Genomic DNA, 20,250 nt, shown 5'->3' with positions numbered 1-20,250 from the left:
ACAGAAACATTGAACAATTAAACACAAATAAAAGTCAAAGTTGTATATTTATTACTGTTTTATTACAGTAAAAAAACATATATTATACAGGTATGTGTTGCTTTAATAATGCAAAACAATATAGAGTTAAATACAAATAATAGTGTCATCTTTCACAACAAAAAGTCTTCAAGTTATTGCCTTTAAACTGAGTAACGGTTAGTAATCGCCACAGACTGTGAAGAAGAGATTGTCCAGTTAGTTGCATAGTATAGGAGGGGAACAGTCCGCTGAGTGCTCCAAGTGCAACATTAAAGTACACGTTCATCACTCTAACTAGCTAACTAACATCTCTCTCACTCTTTTTCCTCACACACACACACACACACACACACACACACACACACACACACACACACACACACACACACACACACACACACACAAAAAACACACACACACACACACACACACACACACACACACACACACACACAAACACACAAACACACACACACACACACACACACACCAGTAACAATGAATAACCTCACAATCCTTACTTACACAACCAATCAGACTTTCCTTATCTATTTTATTTTCTTCCTTTAAACCATGCTGTATTAACTGAATGCAAGAAACAGCTCAGACCTCAGAGAACATAAAATATAATTAATATAACCAGACAATATCATCGCAATCTCTTTCTCCTGTTCTTATTCTACCCTCTATTAATGGGTAAAGAGTGGTGTTACAGGGCTTTAAAGCAAATTTTGAGCACCTCAAGCAGTTTTGTTCTTATTGTAAAATAAATCCTTTTTTGAATGATTAAGTGGTTGAGATGTAATTGGAGTCATTCATAGTCATTTTTGGTTTAAAATGGCTAGACGTCACAAAACGTAACTATTTAAAGTTCTTTATAGTGGTGGTTAAAGGAATCATGGGGTCACCATTACTACACCAAAAATACAGCCAATTTATTAACTATACATATTTGCCATGTTTTACTATGGTGACAATCAATAAGTAATTATATGTCTGAACATTTGGGGACATTCAGCTACTTTAAGTTGCACCCATTGCTTGGCATACATGTAAAAATGCACACACACAGCTTGTTTAATCTTTGTTTAAAAGAAGAGCAGATAAACATGAACCTATTGGTAACATGCCTAATGCCAGTTGTGGGGGCTAGAGGAGTATAAAGTCTGATAATGATGCTGCTCCCTCCAGTACTTTTGAGATGAGTTGGGTGATAATCATGACCTCTTCCTCCTGACCTAATGTTGTCCATAATCTGGAAAGAGTAGAGACAGTTACTCCAACAAAAAAGCAGCATAAACTAAGGAACCAATTCTTTGGTTCATATTGTGTATCTAAAAATAATTTGACTGCAAATTTCTCTTGAAGGGCACATTTCACTCTGAATTACTGTTTACATCTCAACCATTTCTTTAGGCAAAAATGTTGAACATTAAGGTAATATCTATATCTATTTTAAGTGGACAGAAAGCTAATTAATATAACATTAATATATCTCAAATTAAATAATTAAAATAATTTAAAAAAACGAAGATAGCTTTGCTTAACCATCAGTAACATGTGAAGTTGCTAAAACTTAAAATATAAAGCTCTGGGAAAAAAATAAGAAACCACTTACAAATTATGAGTTTCTTTGATTTTACCAAATTAAAACCTCTGGAATATAATCAAGACGAAGATGGATGATCACAAGCCATCAAACCAACTGCTTAAATTTTTGCACCATGACTGGCATAAAGTTTTCCAAAAGCAGTGTGTAAGACTGGTGGAGGACAACATGCCAAGATGCATAAAAACTGTGATTAAAAACCAGGGTTATTTCACCAAATATTGATTTCTGAACTCTTAAAACTGTATAAATATAACCTTGTTTTCTCTGCATTTTTTTGAGGTCTGAAAACTATTTCAGCAAATAAATGCTCTAAATGACAATATTTTTATGTGGAATTGGGATTGGGGAGAAATTATGTCCGTAGTTTATAGAATAAAACAACAATATTCATTTTACTCAAACATATACCTATAAATAGCAAAATCAGAGAAACTGATTCAGAAACTGAAGTGGACTCATTTTTCTTTCAGAGCTATATCTACTTTAAGTGGGAACTGGGAAGAAAGCAAATGAATATAACACATTAATACATCACAAATTAAATAATAAAAATAATACAAATAACTGAAAAACAAAGATTGCTTTGCTTAACCATCAGTAACATGTGAAGCTGTTAAAATTTAAAACACATAACCAAAGAGACACTGGGCTAATCAGAGTGGATCTAAAATACTGCTCTTCAGTTTACAGGCAGCTCTTTCTGTCAGAAGTCAAATAAAGAGTGTGTTGACCACAGTGCAGAGAATTCCAAATTTAACACCTTACCCGAACTGAAGAATGATCTATACATTTGGTATGTGAAGTAATGGATTTCCTTTAGTTTAGTTTTGACTGGAGCTAACATAACTACAGTACAGGCCAAAAGTTTAGACACATCTTCTCATTCAGTGCCTTTTCTTTATTTTCATGAATATTTACATTGTAGATTCTCACTGAAGGCATCAAAACTATGAATGAACACATGTGGAGTTTTATTTACTTAACAAAAAATGACCTGGCCTCCGCAGTCACCGGACTTGAACCCAATCCAGATGGTTTGGGGTGAGCTGGAGCACAGAGTGAAGAAGACAAAGAGCCAACAAGTGCTAAACACCTCTGGGAACTCCTTCAAGACTGTTGGAAAACCATTTCAGGTGACCACCTCTTAAAGCTCATTGAGAGAATGATGCCAAGAGTGTGCAAAGCAGTAATCAGAGCAAAGGGTGGCTATTTTAAAGAAACTAGAATATATATATATATATACATATATGTGTTCATTCATAGTTTTGATGCCTTCAGTGAGAGTCTACAATGTAAATAGTCATGAAAATAAAGAAAACACACTGAAAAGGGGAAGGCGTGTCCAAACTTTTTGCCTGCACTGTAAATAGTAATGGAAGCAAGTTTGTTTACGTTGTTAACCAGATCCCTTTCTGTACAAAAAGCTTTTAAAATTACCAACACTTCTGTGCAACATACAAAAAAAAAAAAAAAAAGCAACCCTTAAAGCATGTTGTAAAGCACAGAAACAAAACAAAAGCTAAAATAAATAATTCTCCAACAGTCTAATCCAATTTTTAAAAAAACTTTCCTGTCCAGAATTCTATCAGCTCCACAGTCCATATAGGAGCACTTTGTAGTTCTATAATTACAGACTGTAGTCCTTCGGTTTCTCTACATCCTTTATTATCCTCCTTTTACCCTGTTTTTCAAATAACAGTGTCCACAGAATGCTGCACACAAAACGCTGTTGGCTGATTATTTCTGTCTAGTGTAATATTCTTAGTCCAGCAGTGACACTAAGGTGTTTAAAACTCCAGCAGCACTGCTGTATCTGATCCACTTGCATCAGCACAACACACACTAACACACCACCACTATGTCTGTGTCAATGAAATGCTCAAAATGATCCACCACACAAATAATAACTGCCATGTGGTGGTTCTATGGAGTCTTGAACAGAATGAAAAGAGGATAATAAAGAATACTAAGAAACAGATGCAGGACTACAGTATGTAATTCTAAAAATCCAAAGTGCTCCTATAAGCTCGAGTCTGAAAGCTGAGAAAAAAGTGGCTTTAGAGAGATGCCATATATTTGGTGTCATATAAAATGTGTTGTAATATTTAGGAATATAAACAAAAAATTCAGGATCAGACCACAGACACACAGTTTTATATAAAAGAGTGAGTGGTCAATGCAAGCAAAACTTCTTTTCTGTGAATAAACTACTGAAGTGGTTTGATTAATAGCAGCACAGACTATTTCCCGTTTCATGTTGGTGAGGTGGACTAAACTAGCCTAAAACCAACAACCTCTGTACAAGACTGAGAGCCTGTTTACACTTGGCATTATCGCACATTTTGTATTTGACCGTTATCTGAATATACGATTTATAGTTTAAAGTAATACCACACAAAAAATATAACATGTTCAATAAAAACATGCAAACATATAATTTTTTTGTGTGGTATTATGTTAAAGAAGACTGTGTTTGTCTATTGATGTGAATTTGATGAAGATCAGAACATAGTTAATTACCAATTTATGCAGAAATACAAGTAATTCCAAAGGGATCAAATAATTTTTTTTGCAACTGTATAACTGCTAGAGCAAGTTGAACAACATTTATAATGACTAGGGATGCACCAAAAAGCATTTCTTGCTGAAACCAAACTAAACAAAATAAACCTTGTTGTAATCATTTGTATAAATTACATAACTTCAATAAAATATTGTCTTCTGAAGACAAAAACAAAAAACTAAAAATTAAAATACAGTACTAGTCAAACATTTGAACTGTCCTCATTCAATATGTTTTCTTTCTTTCATTGGTTTAGCTATACAGGAACACATGTGGAATAATTTAGTGAAAAAAGGGTTAAACAAACCAGAATATATTTTATAGTTTAGATTCTTCTAATAAGTAAGTAGCCACTGAGGAAAGATCTACGCACTCTTAGTATTTTAATCTCAGTGTCTTCATGAATTAGAGTCACCTGAAATAGTTTTCTCAGCATCTTCGAAGAGTTTCTGGAGGTGCTGAACAATAGTTGCTGCTTTTCCTTCACACTGTGAAGCTTCAGCTCATCCTAATTAAATCACCTCAAATCACCATCTCAGTTCATCAGGTTTAGATCAGGGGATTAATGGGGGGGGGGGGGCAAACTTTTTTTTTTTTTTTACTGTTTACTACGTAATTCCATATGCATCCTTTTATTGTCCCTTATTGAAAAACACAGAATGAGTAACCTTTGACTGGTACTGTTTCTAAAAAACCCTAAACATTTTTACCAACAAAGCACAATTTTGTTTGATTTAAATTATTCTGACTTTCCATTTATTCAAAATTTTTTTTGTAAATCCCTAATAATTATTTATATATTATATATACTGTTTTTGTACGAAAAATGTACTTCTGCTTGCTTGACGGAATCCAATTGCCATAAATTTGATTAGAATCATCTTCGACTAAATCCGAATGTGGCTCAAATAATTCGATGAAAATCAGATTGGAATGCATTTTGGGTGCGATAACAACTGTTTTTTTTTTTAGGCTGACAATTAAAACTGAACTTGATCCAATCATCAAATACGAATGTGAATGCATGGTGTAAACAGGCTCTGAACATCAACTCTTTAGCTATGTTTAGCTATGAGCTGAAGTTTAATATGGTGTCTGCCATCCTAGTTGAGCAAAAAAAAAAAAAAAAAAAGGTCTCCTAGTCAAGGCTAATATTAAGGGCTATGGCTTCCCCAATAGCACAGTGGTGGTAAACACATTACAAATAGCAGAGTGAGAGACGTCAGGCATACCATTAAATTCTGTGGTGACTGATCTGTGCACTGTTTTAGGAAACCGCCATTATTAAAATAGCTTCAGAAGCACCGTGCAGTTTTACAAAGCCATAAATCAGGCGAGTAAGTGCTACACAAAGTGTAGGATCACCGTAACAGTCCACCACATGGGCAGCTGCTGACAACAGCATAAAGGGGAACAGTAGGGAACAGTCGCGGCTGAAGCCCTAGAACCTCACAGAAGCTGGTCAGATATTGGCCTGGCCTGTTCTACAAAAATGCAGAGCTCCGTGTGCCTCAGCGACAGCTCAGTCTGCTGGAAGGCAGCATGGCAGGTCCAGTGTGGTGGGAGAGGGTTTGAACATTGGTGTTGGTGGTGGTTAAGACTTAAAAGCAGTTCTGCGGAACCTTCTCACTGCATGGAGCAGGAGGGGCTGTCTGAGCAGCAGCAGATGGAGGAGCCCATGGCTTTTGGAGGAATGAGGTCCAGGTCCTCATCGTCGGGGATCTCATCCAAACGGTAGCCGTCCTTCAGCAGCTGCTGGTTCAGTTCAGGGTGCACCTAGAAGAGAAAGAATGGACAGTGGAAGAAAAAAATAAAATAAAATACATGTGGATTACTGGGTTGGAGTTAAGCATAGTTCTGGACTATGAAAGGGATATGTAGTCAAGGACTAGGGATTAATCTATTTCTGGGAAAACAAGACATCATTGCCATTTGAGCTGTTATGTAGTGAAACTATGTTCTCTGGAGTAATGGTGCTCTAAACCAATATTATTGGGAATAGTTGGGGAGTAGGGGATGGGGTGGGGTGGTGATCATTCAGCATCCTGACCTCACTAATGCTCTTGTCACTGAATGCAATCAAACCCTCACAGCAATGTTTCAAAAATAAAAGAAATTCTTTCACAGACGTTAGAGACAGTTAGTCCAAACAAAAATAAAGCAGGGGTCCCAAGACTTTTGTCCATAAAGTCTCATTTGAGAGAGATAGGGAGAATGGAGTGCAGGAAAGAATGCAATCAAATGATGCTGTGAACTCAAGGTGAAGTAAACTATAGAAAGGTAATGGCAAATTATAATACAAACAAATACAAAAATCCTATCAGCTACTTCCAAAACAACGATATATCTCTACCTCAGTAACTGCTGTGATTATATATGTTCTATATGTTACAGTATGTTACACATCTCTGCACCTTATCCTCCCTATACATATTATTATACTGTTTCGGTACTGCACTGTCCTGTCTTTTAAAATAGTCTCTTCTATTGTATTTATTGTAGTGTTAGTGTTATGTTGCACTATCGTCACTCCTGCACTTTATGTTGTCTATTGCTTGTTGTCCCATGTTGCACCATGGATCCGGAGGATAGTAATTTCATTGCACTGTGTACCTGTACTCAGATATATTGACAATAAAAGCCTCTTGACTTGAAAAGTAAGTACACCTTTTTTGTAAATATTTTACACATTTTTGTAAATATTTTATTATGTCTATTAATTGGACAACACTAAAGATATAACACACCCGACATTAATATTAGGACAGAGATACAATGAAATTAAACAAATGAGATGCAATTAAAGTGTAGACTTTAAGCTTTAATTTAAAAGGATTAACAAAAATATCCTACGAAGGATTTAGGAATTACAGCTTCTCGTTTTTATAGACTGTGATACTGACACACCTCCTTCCTGGAGTTTTCTTCACTTGGATGTTGTGAATGGGTTTTTTTCCTTCAATATGATGAGGATTCTGCAATAATCCCTCACTGTGGGCTTTTTAAATTCCAGAGTTCACCACTGCACTCTTCTTTTACCAGAACCTACTGTTTCTTTGGCCACTCCTAACAATTCTGGTATCTCTAATGGATTTCTTATTTTTTCAGGCTAATGCTGGTCTTTTTCACTTCCATTGAGAGCTTCTTTAACTGTGGGTTCACAGCAACAGCTACCAACTGCAAATGCCACACCTGGAATCATCACCAGACCTTTTAGCTGCTTAACTGATGATGGGATTAAGGAAGAAATGGCTCATGCAGCTCATAAAATAGCTTTTGAGATCTTTTCTTTTCAATTAATTGTGAGCCCCTGAAATGAGAAGGCTTAATAGATAGATAAATGATTGTAATTACTAAATGTTTCATAGGATATCTTTATTCAACCCCTTTAATTATACCTGAAAGTCTTCCCTTCAGTTATATTATATTTATTTCATTTTAAATCCAGTGTGAAGGCATTACAATGTAAAGTAGTCAGTGTACAGCTTGTGTAACAGTGTATATTTGATGTGGCATCAAAATAACTAAACACAGCACAGCTATTAAAGGTCTTATTTAATTATTTTTCAGTATTTTTCTTTATCTTTCTAGTATGAATGAATGTCCTGAGACGTTCATTTATTTTTTGGGAAAAAAAGTGCTCTGATGCTCCTGATTCAGGCTCCTACTCATATTCATGATAAACAATAGTATCATCTCTGACTGGCTAACAGCACTGTGATGCTCCCTCTATGGCACTCCAGTCATCCAACTCGATAACACCCCAAACACACCTATAAGATGACAACTGCTTTTTGAGAAAGCTGAAGATAAAAATGATGGGACTGCCCAAGTATCTTGGGCATCCTCAAAAAAAAAAAAAAAAAACAAGTGGAGAAACACAAGGGGTTTACCAAACACCAGCTTTGTCAAGTCATCATCGCAGCCTTTGATACAATAGATCATACTATCCTTTTAGAAAGACTAGAGAACATGGTCGGTGTAACCGGAACTGCCTTAGCATGGTTTAAATCGTACTTAACCGATCGCTATCAGTTTGTGAGGATAAATGATATGTCTTCCAGTTATACCAAGGTAAGATATGGAATTCCACAAGGCTCTATATTAGGACCGTTATTATTTACATTATATATGCTCCCACTGGGCAAAGTTATTAGAAAACATGATGTGAATTTTCATTGTTATGCGGATGACACGCAGCTCTTCATATCAGCCAAACCTGATGACAGAGTGAGATTAAAGAAAATCGAGGATTGTGTAGAAGATGTAAAATCATGGATGTCGCACAACTTCCTCCTATTAAATAGTGATAAAACAGAAGTTCTCCTATTAGGCCCCAAAGCTGCTAGAAATAAATTATCAGACTTAATGCTAAATCTGGCTGACTTCTCAGCCACCCCTGGTTCAGCAGCTAAAAACCTTGGAGTTATCATAGATTCAGATCTAGCATTCGATAAACACATATCTAATGTTACTAGAACAGCTTCTTTTCTACACCTCCGTAATATTGCCAAGCTAAGAAATGCCCTATCACTGCATGACGCAGAAAAATTAGTCCATGCCTTTATTACCTCAAGGCTAGATTATTGTAATGCGCTACTGTCTGGATGTTACTGCAGTAACTTAAATAAACTTCAGCTAGTTCAAAATGCTGCAGCCAGGGTCCTTACTAAAACGAGAAAATTTGACCATATTAGTCCAGTACTATCAGCACTGCACTGGCTTCCAGTCAAATTCCGCATAGACTATAAAATTCTCCTGTTAACGTATAAAGCCCTACACGGGCTCGCTCCTGAGTATTTACAAGACCTCATCTCCTGTTATGAACCACCGCGATTACTTAGATCTCAGGGTGCTGGTTTATTAGTAGTTCCTAAAATTCAGAGGAGCTCTGCAGGAGGAAGAGCTTTCTCTTATAAAGCGCCTCAACTCTGGAATAATCTCCCCGAATATGTTCGGGACTCAATCTTTAAGTCTAGACTGAAAACTTACTTGTTTAGTTTAGCTTTTGGTAATTAATGTTTTTCCCTTTAGATAAGGCTGCAGATTCAGGGGTTCATGGACAGAGGAAATTGTGGTAAACTGAGATGCTGGTGCTGCGGTTCTCCCACTGCACACGGTCACTCAGGTTTGTGGACGGTGGAGTGGGTGGATGCCAGTGTTTCAGGGAGCCTTCATGTCTATGTTACCTTCTGGCTCTCTGCCTTTAGTTAGGCTGTTTTATTTAGATCTGCCAGAGTCATTTGCCACACTCTGATAATGTTTTATATTCTCTGTTTTACATAAATCCAGTCAAAACTAATTCCATCTCTCTGCCTTCCTCCGAGTTACTGACTGCCCACCTGTCTGACCCGATACCGAGGGATGTTGGACCCTCAGGCTCTCATGTCCTCTGTCTGGCCAGACTGGAAGTTTCTGAAGTCAGCTCTTCTCCATCCACCACCACAGATCAGCTGCTCATCATCCATCTTACTCTATAAGCCATTAGTGGAGCTGCTATACACCTGAATATATAAAACCTATGTGGATGTATGAAAGACTTTTTAAAATTAATTTAAAAGCAATTTGACCAGTGGTAGGATGGTCCCCCCTTTAATGTGAGTCTTGGTCCTCCCAAGGTTTCTTCCTCCTCCTGCAGCTCTGAGGGAGTTTTTCCTTGCCTCCGCGCTCACTGGGGGTTCTGTATTATGTATATTCTATGTTTAATGTTTTGCCTGATTCTTTGTCCTGTAATCATGTTTCTGTAAAGCTGCTTTGTGCCAACACCAGTTGTAAAAAGCGCTATACAAATAAATTTTATTTGATTTGATTTGATCGAAGGGTGGAAAGGATTCCAGTGGCAACCCGTGAAGCTCTTGTGAACTCCATGCTCAAGAGAGTTAAAGCAGTGCTGGAAGATAATGGTGGCCTAAAAAATATTGAAATTTTGGGCACAATTTGGCCATTTTCACTTATTTCACATAGTTGCCAGCGGTTTAGACATTAATAGCTGTGTGTTGAGTTATTTTAAGGAAACAGCTAATTTACACTGTTATATACACTGTGTACCAAATTATTATGCAAAAAGTGTTTAGGAGTGATAAGGAAAGATTTTTTTTGTTTGTCAGTTAAACTCATCGATGGTGATGTGTGTCAGGGCTCTTTGTATCACTGAAAGCAATTGCAGACACCTGTGCTAATTATTTGGTAGGTGTGTCCAATTAAAGGCAAGACTACTTAAGAAGGCTGTCCCACATTATTAAGCAGCCTACATTTTTAGCCAAAATGGGAAAGAAAAAGGATGTGTTGGCTGCTGAGAAGCAACAAATTGTGGAGTGTTTAGGTCAAGGCATGACTAAAATCAACATTGCCAAGACACTTCATTGTGATCATCGCGCAATCAAGAAGTATGTAGCTGATTCAGAGCACACACGTGTGCGTGCTGGTAAAGGAAAATTGAGGACTCTTTCCAACAGGCAATTCTGTCAAGTTAAAAGAGCAGCTGCAAAAATGCTTTGTCATAGCAGCAGACAAGTTTTTGAAGCTGCTGGTGCCTCCAACATCCCCCGAACAACAAGATGCAGGGTCCTTCCATCCTGTCGACCTCCTCTACCCAATGCACACAATCAGAAATGGCTCCAGTGGTCCAAACAATACATAAAGACTGACTTCAAAACTGTTTTGTTCACCGATGAGTGCCGTGCAACACTCGATGGTCCAGATGGATGGAGTGGTGGGTGGGTTGATGGACACCCCATGCAAAAAAGGCTATGGCTCCAAAAAGGAGGAGGTGGAGTAATGTTTTGGGCTGGAATCATGGGGAGAGAGATTGTCGGGCCCTTTAGGATCCCTGAAGGGGTAAAGATGACCTCCATAATGTATGTGAAGTTTCTCAAACAGCACTTCCTGCCATAGTTCAAGAAGAAGAATCATGCATTCCGCAGCAAGATCATTTTCATGCATGATAATGCACCGTCTCATGCTGCAAAGAACACATCTGCATCTCTGGCTGCTATGGGCATAAAAGGGGACAAACTTATGGTGTGGCCGCCATGCTCCCCTGACCTCAACCCTATTGAGAACCTCTGGAGCATCATCAAAAGGAGTGTCTATGATGGTGGGAGGCAGTTCACATCTAAGCAACAGCTCTGGGAGGGTATTCTGTGCACATGCAAAACAATTTAAGCAGATACCATCCAAAATCTGACAAATTCAATGGACGAGAGAGTTCAGAAGATCCTTTCGAACAAGGGGTCCTATGTGCAATTGTAACATCTCCTAGAATAAAGTTTTGACTGGAAAACTGTTTGATTTCAGTTTGTAATAACCTGCTAATGCTTATAATTTCATAAATGACCAATTTTTTGTTCTTTATAAAAATGAAAAGGTTGAAAACTCTGCTGTGCATAATAATTTGGAACATGCATTTTGAGTGCATTTTGAGTGTTTTATTTTTTTTTAAACATACTGTTATCATTGGCAGTTTGTTCAAAAACCTTTCAATTGTACTCTAATAGTCGATGACTAGAAAATTACAATGGCTGCAATTCATATAGGTAATTTTGGAAAATCTGAGAAAATAGTATTTGCATAATAATTTGGAACACAGTGTAAGCTGTACACTGACTACTTTACATTGTGTCACAGTGTCATCTTTAGTGTTGTCCCATAAAAAAGATATAATAAAATAGTTACATGTGAGGGGTGTACTCACTTTTGTGGGATACTGGAGAAGTAAAGTCTATTCATTTGTGTAGCAAGAAGGATTGTGGTGATGGGGTGTTGTTTTTTCTTTAGGGGCCCAATAATTTGTGTTAACTTGGGGAAAAGGAGTGTTTCACCTTTTGTTATAAACATCATCATCAGCATTAAAGTGTCTTACCTCTGCAGAGGAATATCCAGATGAATACTGGGACTCCAGCTCTACATCACTGCAGGAGAAAGTAGCAGTAAACTGATCAGAAAGACTCTACAGCCTGATCTTAATTCAAAACATTAAAGCCATACAGTTTTATTTAACGCCCTATTCAGGTCTGTAATGCACAGCAATTTTCAAATTCCTACTGCAGCATCCAATAACGGGAAGTTATACGCTTTCACATGGAATCACTGGTTTAACCCAAAAATCATGTGACTATACAGAAAGACATGACAATACTGCTTTAAGAACAGAAGCATAACATCTTATCATCATAGCATCTTGATGGTCCACATTCATAAATGTTACCTTTGTCAGTGAGGAACATGAACAAAATTGTTACTGAAATGGCACACATGTACAGATGAAACTAATGATGAATTTGGTAGTCGACTTATCAGTCGATTATTTCATAGAGTATTTAAATAGTCAATTAGAATGAATAATTTTCCTTTGGATATGGCTCCTTACATGCACATAATGAAGCAATCAAGCATATTTATATATGTAAGGAGAATTGCCACTGATTGAAATATGACTGCCAGTGTGTGTGAAGCTCAATATGGTGTCTTTTTTTCCACACTTTAACAAAAAGAGCCAATTAGCTTGCTGGATATACCACAAGCAGAGGAGAGTTAACATGTTAGTGGAAAAGACACCTAATTGATGTGAAGATCAGGACAAGCACAGTAGTGGAGGGTCGTTCACAAACGATGCGGCTCTAAAAACTGGATCTTTGAACTGCACAACAGAAACTGAGGAAAATGCTTTCTTTTCATTGGTCAAGATGTGTGGTGGCGTCTGTGAGTCTCTACTGAGCGGGAGTGAGGGGAGATTTTAAACTTAATCTGTATGCACTGAAGTTCATTCTTTACTATTTCATACAACTTATTCTGATAATGTACTGTAAATAAATTCAAGAATCAGAAGTAGTGTTTGGCTTGTTTTACCTGTCAGAGTCCAGGGATATTAGCGTGTCTTCTGGATTCTGGCTTAGAGCTGCATATCCTTTATTGAATTTCACACTAGAAGAAGGAAAAAAAAAAAACAAGAAATGTAATCCAAAACACTGCTGTTTAGTCTGCTGTTTACTTTCAATGGAAACCTGAACCTGCTCATCTATTATTGCAGTTTGAGTGAATCTGTGGAACGAGGAAAGAATTTTACACACCTAAAACCTGTCCAACCACTCTACCTAATCATTAATACACTGTGATTTTATGGGTCTTTGCTAAAGGATGGAACCTTGTACATCAGTCTGTTGGGTACACAATGTGAACCACTCCACTGAAATAAAAGCGTTTGTCTCCAGTTTTTAAGTTGAGCTCCATTAGTACTCCAACAAAGTCTGCCATGCAAATTCTTGTCGGATTCAATTAAAACATTTATACAACAAGGACTGAAAACATCTAAAATAGTATTTTATAATATAAAGGAAAAGTATGTAATAAAAAGAAAAAGACAAAAAAGGAAGCAGGAGTTTCTTGTAGCTCCAGTAGATCATGTGCACTCACAATAGTCAGGTGCCAATCAGCTTGTGTTTTTTTTATGTATACATCGTGTGTAAAGCATTTTCAACTTAACTTACAAAACCCCAAAGTGCTGAATGAAACATTGCATAAGACAAAATAAAAACAGTAATATTACTTCTTGAAAGAAGATATTCTTTAAAATGCTATTTCAGAGACGAAAACCATATTTGATTAACTGGGCTTTAAATTTTCTGAAACTTCAGTTAAGCAAGGGCAGCCATTCTCACTAACATTTAAGATGAACACGACATATTACCAGAAATATTTTAATGATCTAGGAAATTTGTTCAGAAAATTAATATTTTTTCATCATTTCAATTATAAATTCAACTATAAATATCAACCAATCGCTAATATATATGTTACACTACATTTAAACAACTATAACAAGCAGGTTCTTGGCAAAACATTATGTACAAAGAACTGTGCTCACAGGAACCTACCCATTTAATCTGTGTTCAAACAGTTAATCATGTGTTCTCCTGCTTTGCTGGATAAGATCTGACACTGCTTTGATGACCTAAAATGTCAGTTGGGTTGATATCTTGACCAAACAATATTCTTAACAGCAAAACTGATCACATCATTCCTGCAAAACAGTGTTAAAGGTGAGTCAACAGAGGCAAAAAGCCACAGAAGAGAAGCCACTAACTTCTTTGAGCTGTGCCTGGGCTGCTGTAAGACAGGCCCTCCTGATGGAAAGCCTTTTTTCTTTAGCGCTCTCCTGGCCATCTCTCTGTGTTTTTCTGCAAAGATCAATGCAAACAAAAAAGAAAACTGTGAGAAAACACACTAAACACACACAAACACATAAAGCTCTATAATAATAAGAGTTTCTTTGATTTGACCAAATTTACCAAACCTTTAAAATTTAATCAATAACAAAATGGATGATTATTACGTGTCATTTGTGCATTTCAGGACTCACGTAATTTGGTGTGTATCGCAGGAACTTTGGACATAATATAAGGTCCTCTTTTCTCCACCACTGGCTTATTCCCTCCATCCAGAGCTGGTTTAGGTCGGCTACTGCTCGGGTTCTGTGGATCCAACAATTTAATCCTGTCTTTACATTAAATTACAGTTTTTACACCAAAATAACACATTTTGGATATCATCAGTACTTACAGAACACTGAGCAACTGACTATATTAATACAGAAAGTGTAATTAATGCTGTTCACTTGTTAATTAAATATATATTTTTTAAAGAATCTATCACTATTAGGGATGCACAATTATATTTAGGGTTCAAGCACCGAAGGTGCGTAGAACCGTATTGTTTTTGCTAAGATTTTTCTTCTTCTTCTTCTTCTTCTTCTTCTTATTATTATTATTATTCTTTTTCTCCTGAAAAAACAGTTGTGCAGCCTAAACCGTAAGTCATAGAGAAATGAAACTTGGTAGGTAGATGTAGGATCAGTGCATCTCGGTGGACAACAAAAATGGCACCGATTGGTCACGTGGTGGCGCTATAAACAAGGAAATTCATTTTTCACAATTTTCTCAATAACTCAAAAACCATAAGACCTACATTCAAAATTCTTTTTTGATGGATTCCTTGGGTCAATACCAACAACTTTCCAATTTGGACCATGCACTTCCGTCTATATAGATTTTGTGCTAATTTGCATAATATGCTAAACCTACTTTTGCAAACTAGTCCTAGGAATTTTGACCAATCCTGGCATGTTTGGTATCAAAACACTCGTGAGAGCATGCGCTTCAATATTCATTAAGAAAAAGTTGAAATATGTAAACAATATGGCCGCCATATGCAAATTAGTCCTTCCGGATATATGCCCCATTCACTTCAAGAGGTAAATTTGGAGCACTGTTTCTCAGCAACCGTGCAACTTAGCAAGTTGAAACTTTGCATGCAGAATCTATCATACAGCCTCTAAAGGATGTTCAAAGGGCAACTTAATCAATCAACATGGCTGAACACCATCAGCCAATCAGCATTCAGCAGACATTTTGGCAGGCTGAATGTTGCCCAATCTGGATGATATTTGGCAGTTATGTTCAGGTGGAGACACTGTAGTGACCTGCAAAGTGCTGAAACAATCCGCCCACTGGGGGGCGCTGTTCCAAAAAAATGAGTATACAGTTGTGGTCAAAAGTTTACATACACTTGTAAAAAAACATAATGTTATGGCTGTCTTGAGTTTTCAATAAGTTCTACAACTCTTATTTTTCTGTCATAGAGTGATCGGAACACATACATGTTTGTCACAAAAAACAGTCATAAAATTTGGTTCTTTCATAAATTTATTATGGGTCTGCTGAAAATGTCACCAAATCTGCTGGGTCAAAAATATACATACAGCAACATTAGTATTTGGTTACATGTCCCTTGGCCATTTTCACGGCAACTAGGCGCTTTTGGTAGCCATCCACAAGCTCCTGGCAAGCTTCAGGTCGAATGTTTGACCACTCTTCTTGACAGAATTGGTGCAGTTCAGCTAAATGTGATGGTTTTCTTGCATGAACCCGTTTCTTTAGCACTGTCCACATGTTCTCAATGGGGTTTAAGTCAGGACTTTGGGAAGGCCATTCTAAAACCTTAATTCTAGCCTGGTTTAGCCATTCCTTTACCACTTTTGATGTGTGTTTTGGGTCATTGTCTTGTTGGAACACCCAACTGCGCCCAAGACCCAACCTTCGGGCTGATGGTTTTAAGTTTTCCTGCAGAATTTGGAGGTAATCCTCCTTCTTCATTATCCCATTTACTTTCTGCAAAGAACCAGTTCCACTGGCAGCAAAACATCCCCAGAGCATAATACTACCACCACCATGCTTGACAGTAGGCATGGTGTTCCTGGGATTAAAGGCCTCACCTTTTCTCCTCCAAACATATTGCTGGGTGTTGTGGCCAAACAGCTCAATTTTTGTTTCGTCTGACCAGAGAACTTTCCTCCAGAAGGTTTTATCTTTGTCCATGTGATCAGCAGCAAACTTCAGCCGAGTCTTAAGGTGCCTTTTCTGGAGCAAGGGCTTCTTTCTTGCACGGCAGCCTCTCAGTCCATGGCGATGTAAAACACGCTTGACTGTGGAGACTGACACCTGTGTTCCATCAGCTTCCAAATCCTTGCAGACCTGCTTCTTGGTGATTCTTGGTTGACTCTTGACCATCCTGACCAATCTCCTCTCGGCAGCATGTGATAGCTTGCGTTTTCTTCCTGATCGTGGCAGTGACACAACTGTTCCATGCACTTTATACTTGCGTATAATTGTCTGCACAGTTGCTCTTGGGACCTGTAGCTGCTTTGAAATGGCTCCAAGTGACTTCCCTGACTTGTTCAAGTCAATAATTCGCTTTTTCAGATCCACACTGAGTTCCTTTGACTTTCCCATTGTAGCTTTTGTAGCTGAGTCTAATCACTGGGTCAAATGAGCCCTATTTAAATGGGCTCATGAGAAGTCAACAGCTGTAGTCAATCAGAATCACTTACAAGAAGTGAAGAGGCCATGACATGAAGCTAATTTGATTGACACAACTCGCTACATCACCAAAATTGACAAATTTTGTTGCTGTATGTATATTTTTGACCCAGCAGATTTGGTGACATTTTCAGCAGACCCATAATAAATTTATGAAAGAACCAAATTTTATGACTGTTTTTTGTGACAAACATGTATGTGTTCCGATCACTCTATGACAGAAAAATAAGAGTTGTAGAACTTATTGAAAACTCAAGACAGCCATAACATTATGTTTTTTTACAAGTGTATGTAAACTTTTGACCACAACTGTATGTCAATCATGCTGTACTATTTTGACATCTAATTGTTTTTGCCATATTTAGTACAGTGGCTCTGACAAATTTCTCAATACATCTATGTTTAAAAAGTGCTTTGTTCATTCATAATTGCTAATTGTTTGAAAATAGCTATATTGAAACTACTCTCTGGATATTTGGCCTATCACCTCCATTTCAGTCTTGCTGCACACTGTAGAGTCTCTAGGTAAATGTTCATTAAAAACATTTGTGAAAATTTCACATACAATACTCTCCAGGCATCAAGCAATCTGTGCGTCCTTGGAATTTCTAACCTAAATTGCTGTAACTCTGCAGTATTTGCTGTAATCTCACAATGTTAAAGACCTCTGTACAATATCACTCTGATGAAGCGCCATTTAATACAGAACTAGATTAAGAATAACTTGACATTACATGTCATATCAGAACATTCACTCCTTTGTGCCTCTTCTCAACATTAATAACAGGTGAAAGACTTTTGATCATTTTAAATGTGACAGAATGTCTCCAATTGTGTTAGACCTTCTTACACATCACCATCCTATGCTCTAGTAGGCACCATTGTGCTAGTTGGTGCTTGATGAAGCGCCATTTAATTCAGAACTAGATTTATAATAACTTCGTAATTACATGTCATATCAGAACATTCACTCCTTTGTGTTAAGTTAAACTTGTTTGGTCAAACATTTCAGCTTGTTCTGCAAAGGTTCAAAGGTCAATCTGAATACCACTTTGTGAACATTCTGGTTGAAGCCACCTGATCAATACCAATAACATGTAGACACCTTTTGACTAGTTCTAACTCACTTAATGAATATCCTACAAAGTTCACTAGATTTACATGTGAATTTAAGCACTGATCAGGTTGAAAGGCCTCTGCTCAACATTAATAACAGGGGAAAAACTTGATAATTTCTAAATGTGACAGGGCATCTCCAATCATATTAGACCTTCTTACACATCACCATTCAATGCTCCAGTAGGCACCATTGTGCAAGTTGGTGCTTGAACCCGATGATTGCCGCTTGCGGCTATATTCTAAATTATATCGGTATCAGCTGATAATTGCTTTTTTTTTTTTGCTTAAACTGATACTTGCTGATGTATTTAGTGTATGCTGGGAAACATTTGTTTTCTGTAAGTATGTGTAATACTGGATATCAGCATCAGCCCAGAGCATCATCTTTCCCACATATATTTGATAACATATTAATATCTATCTATTTATCTAAATATCTAGATATCTACCTACCTTCATATATATCTACCTACCTTCATATATATCTACCTATATATATATATATATATATATATATATATATATATATATATATATATATATATATACACACACACACACATTATATATATATATATATATATATATATATATATATATATATATATATATATATATATATATATATAAAGAGCTGTAATTTAAATTAGAGGGAAAAAATGTGGAAAAACATCTGTTTACATAGACAAAAAAAACAAGCAGGAGCGTTCTACCTGTATAAAGTTGCCCTAAAGCAACAAATGAAAAAAACACGCTTTTAGTACATTTCCAGCAAGAACATAAAGAGCCAAATATACTTCTTTACATATTCTTACACATAAAACCAAAATAAGCGAGTAAACTAACTAATCATCTTACCTGTGACCCCCTTTGTAAAGCTAACTACCTCGTAACATTATACTAAAATAAATAAACAAATATTTTACATAAAACATAAAAATAATATATGTTGAGGTGTAATAACCAGAATATTTGGTTTGTTGCCTGAGGAAAACACTATTGCACAATTAACTCAGCTAACGCTGGTTAGCTAATGAATGCTAGTGTCCAGAGCTGCAGATGAAAACAGTAGCGTTAGCTTAGCTTAGTTAGGTTCAGATTAAGTAAGAAGTAAGTAAGGTTACAGTAAAACCCTGGTTGTAAAGTTTAGCTGACAGTGTAAAACAAGTTGTTTTTAAAAATAGGAATAATATAATATTTAACATTAGCGATGTTATCTGTCTGTATCCAGGCTAAAAACAGGCAGACAGTCTGAATCCAGGCTCCCGTGTTTATCTCTTCCTGCGTTACTGAAACTGACCGCTGTTCCCGGAGCCTCCGCCAGCAGCCCGTCCTTCTCCTGTTCCTCCATTATATCGTTCATGTTTGAGCCGAATAAAGGAGATAAATCATGTTTCATAAAGAGCAGGAGATAAACTCCATGATTACACAGCCCACCCTCAGCCTCAGCACTGCCTGGAAAACACCAGCTTTACCAACACAACCCCTGATAGGGTCCCTTCTCTCAGTTTCAAAATAAAAGTCTCTTTATCATTACGGAGCCTCAAACGTGACATCATGTTTAAAAAATAATAATGCGTGGCCGAGACTTATTAAGTCGTGGGAACGAGATAATTAAGGCATGGAAATTAGATAAATAAGGCATGTAAACAAGATAAAAAGGCGTGGAAACGAGATAATTAAGTCATAGAAAAGAGATAAATAAGGCATGAAAATGAGATAATTAAGACATGGAAATTAGATAAATAACGTGTGAAAATGAGATAGTTAAGGCAACGGAACAAGATAAATAAGGTGTGGAAATTAGATAATTAAGGCAACGGAATAAAATAAATAAGGCGTGGAAACATGATAAAGAAAAATATTTCTCTCATTTTAATAAGAGAGAATTACCTTTAAATGTAAGGAAATATAAAAATAACAATTTATGAAATTTATGCAATATGGTTTATTACTTAGTGGACAAGGAATAGTGTTCATGTCTTTAAATAGTATTTTCTTCCTTAATTTACAGAGTTTCTACATAAAAAAATATTTTAAATCAATGTAAAATTAATTCAGAA

The 20,250-nt window shown here is 36.7% G+C and overlaps 1 protein-coding gene across 1 annotated transcript; it reads right to left on the bottom strand.

Annotated features, from left to right (window-relative positions):
• Positions 1-28: 28 nt before the first annotated feature.
• On the bottom strand, positions 29-19,686 carry fam219b (family with sequence similarity 219 member B). Its single transcript, XM_007251835.4, has 6 exons — positions 19,488-19,686; positions 14,554-14,665; positions 14,278-14,371; positions 13,044-13,118; positions 12,058-12,106; positions 29-5,972 (listed from the first exon to the last, which is right to left on the bottom strand). The coding sequence occupies exons 1-6, from the start codon at positions 19,584-19,586 to the stop codon at positions 5,823-5,825; spliced, it is 579 nt and encodes a 192-aa protein (XP_007251897.1). The 5' UTR covers positions 19,587-19,686; the 3' UTR covers positions 29-5,822.
• Positions 19,687-20,250: the final 564 nt, after the last annotated feature.

Source organism: Astyanax mexicanus, chromosome 9 (assembly GCF_023375975.1).
Source record: "Astyanax mexicanus isolate ESR-SI-001 chromosome 9, AstMex3_surface, whole genome shotgun sequence".
Lineage (NCBI taxonomy): Eukaryota > Metazoa > Chordata > Actinopteri > Characiformes > Acestrorhamphidae > Astyanax > Astyanax mexicanus.
Note: the sequence above shows the minus strand (reverse complement) of the source record. Positions and strands in the feature narration are given on the sequence as shown.

Bases quoted from the DNA above. Each gene is read 5' to 3' on its own strand.
- fam219b (XM_007251835.4), bottom strand. From the start codon at position 19,586: ATGAAACATGATTTATCTCCTTTATTCGGCTCAAACATGAACGATATA. The intron at 14,666-19,487 runs GTCAGTTTCAGT...TTGGATCCACAG, and splicing joins CGGAGGCTCCGGGAACAGCG to AACCCGAGCAGTAGCCGACC. The intron at 14,372-14,553 runs GTGAGTCCTGAA...TGATCTTTGCAG, and splicing joins TGCGATACACACCAAATTAC to AAAAACACAGAGAGATGGCC.